The 4,971-nt window shown below is 45.4% G+C and overlaps 2 protein-coding genes across 2 annotated transcripts; both read right to left on the bottom strand.

Annotated features, from left to right (window-relative positions):
* Positions 1–329: 329 nt before the first annotated feature.
* On the bottom strand, positions 330–3,252 carry LOC121483956 (chaperone protein HtpG-like). The gene is made up of 6 exons (XM_041742450.1): positions 2,562–3,252; positions 2,207–2,316; positions 1,223–2,071; positions 876–1,166; positions 661–819; positions 330–605 (listed from the first exon to the last, which is right to left on the bottom strand). Exons 1-6 carry the CDS (start codon positions 3,250–3,252, stop codon positions 330–332), a joined length of 2,376 nt encoding a protein of 791 aa, XP_041598384.1.
* A 600-nt stretch (positions 3,253–3,852) lies between these two features.
* LOC121483955 (peptidyl-prolyl cis-trans isomerase CYP18-1-like) lies at positions 3,853–4,420 on the bottom strand. Its single transcript, XM_041742449.1, has 2 exons — positions 4,265–4,420; positions 3,853–4,212 (listed from the first exon to the last, which is right to left on the bottom strand). The coding sequence occupies exons 1-2, from the start codon at positions 4,418–4,420 to the stop codon at positions 3,853–3,855; spliced, it is 516 nt and encodes a 171-aa protein (XP_041598383.1).
* Positions 4,421–4,971: the final 551 nt, after the last annotated feature.

Genomic DNA, 4,971 nt, shown 5'->3' with positions numbered 1-4,971 from the left:
CTGCACGATGTCTTCAGCCTCGTCTGCCGGAAGCGAACGGGACATGACATACAACTTCAGCTCGTTGTAGTGTTCAGAGTAATAATCAGCAATAATGCTGTAATTTGAATTGTTTTGTTCCATGATGGCGATTTTTTTAATCATGTTTTTCGTTTATCGATATTGCAAAGGTAATAAAAAAAAAGGAAAGCCACCAAAGGAAAGCGAAAAAAAATGTGCTAAATGTTCGTTTTGAAACATTTAGCACATATGATAGAAACAATTTGTAACATGAAATGTTACGCATCGCAAAGTTTTATTTCTTAATTCAAACCTTTTTACAGGTTGGATTACTTAATCATGTCAACGCTTCTCTTGAGGAATGCGTCGAGCGAAGCACCCTTCAACATACCGTTCTGAAGCAGGGCGAGGTCGATGAGCTGGTGAACAATGTTGTTGTTCTTAGCATAGCCCGAGATGATTTCGTTGCGCTTAGCCTTCTCATCGCTGATGGCCTTCTCTGTATTGTGAACATCATCCTTCTCCTGCTGGGTAATCTCTTCAGGCTTCTTCTTGTTCTGCTTCCTGATGGAGTACGGCAAGGCGAGCTTCCTGACCCTTGATTTCTGCAAGGATTGGCTTCAATGTTTCAGCAGTGTTGGCCTCAGCATCTTCCAATACCTTCTTTACCAGAGCATGGTCTGAGTTCAGTACGATGTTGTAGCTGTCTGGCATCTGACCGTAGAAGTTCATGCCTGCCTGGAACTGGCTCATCGCCTTCATACGGCGCATGTACTCGTTCTGAGTGATGAGCACTGGCTGGTTCTGTTCGCCCAAAGCCTGAATCTCAACAAGAATTCTGTCTTGTCAAGCTGAGGCATCTGAGAGCGGAATACTTCTGTCAAGTTGTCAGACTGCTCTTTGCTCAAATCGGTCTTCTTAGCATCTTCCTTCACGATGAGGCGGTCGATGATGTCGGCGTCAACACGTGTAAAGCGGCTCTTCTCCAGCTTCTGCTCCAGCATGTTTACCATCGGCGTATCGAGCTGACCTTCCATCAGGAGTACAGAATAACCCTTCTGCTTGGCAGCCTCGATATAAGAATACTGCTCTTCCTTATTGTTGGCATAGAGATAAACCAGGTTGCCGTCCTTATCGGTCTGATTGTCCTTAATCAGCGTCTTGTACTCCTCGAAGTAAAGTACTTGCCCTCAACATCTTTCAGAAGTGCGAAGTCCTTTGCGCGCTCGTAGAAATCTTCCTGAGAGAGCATTCCGTAGTTGATGAAGATCTTGAGATCATCCCATTTCTCTTCAAACTCCTTGCGGTTCTCCTTGAAGATAGAGTTCAGACGATCGGCTACCTTCTTGGTGATGTAGGTAGAAATCTTCTTCACGTTGCTGTCGCTCTGCAGGTAGCTGCGGCTTACGTTCAGCGGAATGTCCGGTGAATCGATTACACCATGAAGCAATGTGAGGAATTCTGGTACAATGCCTTCTACCTGGTCGGTGACGAACACCTGGTTGCAATAGAGCTGAATCTTGTTGCGCTGCATGTCGATGCTGCTCTTGATGCGTGGGAAGTAGAGAATACCCGTGAGATTGAATGGGAAGTCTACATTCAGATGAATCCAGAACAACGGGTCGTCCTGCATCGGATAAAGGGTGTGATAGAACTTCTTGTAGTCCTCATCCTTCAGTGTGCTAGGAGCCTTGGTCCAGAGAGGCTCCACATTATTAATAATGTTATCCTCATCAGTCTCCACATTCTTGCCGTCCTTCCATTCGGTCTTCTTGCCGAAAGCAACAGGCACTGCCATAAACTTGCAGTACTTGTTCAGAAGTTCCTCAATCTTGTTCTTCTGCAGGAATTCCTTGCAATCATCAGCAATATGGAGGATGATGTCTGAACCACGCTCAGCCTTGTCTGCATCTTCGATTTCGAAAGCAGGTGAACCATCGCAGCTCCACTTTACAGCCTTGCTTCCCTCTTTGTAGCTCTTAGTGATGATTTCTACCTTGCTGGCTACCATGAAAGAAGAATAGAAGCCGAGACCGAAGTGGCCGATGATGGCGTTGGCATTCTCCTTATACTTGTTCGAGGAAGTCAGTTACGCCTGAGAATGCAATCTGGTTGATATATTTATCGATTTCCTCCTCTGTCATACCTATACCATGGTCGCTGATAGTCAAGGTTCCAGCCTTCTCATCGAGAGAGACCAACGAACGGTTGTGTCGCCTATCTCGCCCTTGAAATCGCCCTGAGCTGCAAGAGTCTTCAACTTCTGTGTAGCATCTACGGCGTTTGAAACCATCTCGCGGAGGAAGATGTCGTGATCTGAATATAAGAATTTCTTGATGACAGGAAATGTTCTCTGTCGTTACACCAATATTACCTTTCTGTGCCATAATATAAAATGTTTTTATTCGTATTTACTTTATTATTGTTTGGCAAGGGGACTTACCAAATAGCGTGCCAAAATAAAAGCCCTCTTACAAACAGAATAAAATAGCTGAAAACAATTTTATGATTCAGCGAAGCATTTTATGACTAAATGTCTCTTGGAAATCCCTTTGCCAAACCGCCTTCGCTTGTTTCCTTGTAAAGCGAAGGTAGGTCATGCCCCGTCTGTCGCATTACTTCAACTCCACGGTCGAAAGATACGGTATGATGGCCATCTGAGAAGGAAGCGTAGAGGTCTGCATCCAAAGCTCGGGCGGCAGCAAAGGCATTTCGCTCGATGCAAGGAATCTGAACCAGTCCGCAAACCGGGTCGCAGGTCATTCCGAGATGATGCTCCAATCCCATTTCGGCAGCATATTCTACCTGAGCCGGACTGCCTCCGAAAAGCTGGCAGGCTGCAGCCGAAGCCATGGCGCAGGCAACACCTACCTCGCCCTGGCAACCTACATCAGCACCACTGATAGAAGCATTCTGCTTTACGATGTTGCCCACCAATCCGGCTGTAGCCAAGGCTCTCAAGATGCGCTGTTCACTCATATCATGAGAAGTAAACATGTGGTAGAGTACAGCTGGCAATACACCACAGGCGCCACAGGTAGGAGCTGTAACGATGGTACCACCCGAAGCATTCTCTTCGCTCACAGCCAGCGCATAAGCATAAACCAAGCCGCGGCTCTGCAGGGAAGCACGGTAACCCTTCGCCTTTATATAATAGGTGGCAGCCTTACGCTGTAGCTTCAGCGGACCCGGCAAAACACCTTCATGGTTCAAACCATTTCTGATGCTCTGCTTCATCGTTTGCCAAACCATGTCGAGATAATCCCAGATATCTTCCGATTCGCATTTCTCAACATACTCCCCAGAATGAGCGTCCGTTATCATAGCACCATTGCTTGATGTCGGCGAGCTTGTTCAGATCATAAACATCCTTGGCGCCCAGCTCTTCGTTGCCGGCAGTACCATCTGATATGGCTCCACCACCAATACTGTAAACGGTCCATTCATCAATAATATCGCCGTTCAGATCCTTGCCCACAAATTTCATTCCGTTGGGATGATAAGGCAGGAAAGTCTGTGGCTGCCAGATAATATTCACAGTTTTATGAGGTCTGAGCACTTCTTCTATTGCCACATCAGTCATGTGTCCCTTACCTGTAGCAGCCAGACTTCCATAGAGGGTTACTTCATAATAAGAAGCGTTAGGGCAACGCTCCTGAAAAAGTTTGGCAGCACGCTGAGGCCCCATCGTATGACTGCTCGATGGCCCCTTACCTACTCTATATAATTCCTTTAATGACTTCATTTTTCTCGTATTTAATATTTTTACTTATCGATTTTTTTCTCTTTTAATGGGCTCAGTTACTTATTTCTTCAGTTTACCATCAGAAAGTTACTTCATCTGCTTGGCTTTCAGAATGATGACATCCGTGAGAGGTCTGTCGTTGTTCGCCTTATCGGTAGCCACATTCTGAATCTATCAACCACATCCATGCCTTCAAGCACCTCTCCGAATACAGTGTAGCCGTTGTCAAGGTGAGGAACACCACCATGCTTGATGTAGCCCTTTTGCAACTGTTCTGAAGGAATGGCGTAATACTTGCCGTCCCGTTTCAGTTTTTCTACATAATATTCCATCTGCCGGGGAGAAAAATTTCTGCCCCAGGTGATGTAGAAATCAGTAGACGCCGAAGCTTTGCGGATTTTCATCATCTCCTTCGCGAGCAGCACAGAGCTGTCCGCGCTTATGATAATATTTAGGATAGATGATTTCTGCCGGAACCGTATAGTTTACATCAAACTTCTGCGGCTTTTTCATGTTCACCTTTCTGCATGAATAATCGCCACCCTGAATCATGAAATTCTTGATGACACGCTGAAAGATGCAACCGTCATAATAGCCCGAATTGACAAGTTTCAGGAAATTATCACCCCGATGCTTGGGAGTATCGTTGTAGAGAGCCACGAGAATGTTACCCATCGTAGTTTCCAGCAACACCTGAGGGCAAGTTGGATCGTGCGGTGTTTCCCAGTCGAGCAGAGAATCGGGCTTTAGACGCCACAACTTTTCCGGCTGGTTCTGATGTGTTCTGATTGCCTTCACTCAGAGCGAATGTCATAACAGGCACCGTAAGAAGAGCGAGTGTCAATAATCTGATGATCTTCTTCATATTTTTGTATAATTTTACATCTATTTATGTTATCGGATGCAAAGATAATGATTTTATTCTAAAAAATTGATTTTTTATGCGGGAAAAGTTCCTTTGTTTCATACATTCTTCATATCTTTGCAGCAGAAGACAGAAAATGCAATCAATTATGAAGAAAAAAATATATATTATCATCGCTTTTTGCACATTCCTCACTACAGAAGCAAGTGCACAGCAACAGGTAAGCTTCGGACCATTGCACAGTCCGGACAGTCCGCGTGAAGAATGGTTGCTGCCTGGCGATACGGTTTACCAGGCAGGAAAACCTATGATTTATCAGGGAAAACCGGTGAAGAATGCATATATGACTCCTGCCCGACTA

This window comes from Vulpes lagopus, unplaced genomic scaffold, assembly GCF_018345385.1.
Source record: "Vulpes lagopus strain Blue_001 unplaced genomic scaffold, ASM1834538v1 ctg977_1, whole genome shotgun sequence".
In the NCBI taxonomy this organism is placed as follows: domain Eukaryota; kingdom Metazoa; phylum Chordata; class Mammalia; order Carnivora; family Canidae; genus Vulpes; species Vulpes lagopus.
The sequence above is the reverse complement of the archived record's forward strand: the minus strand, read 5'-3'. Positions and strand labels throughout refer to the sequence as shown.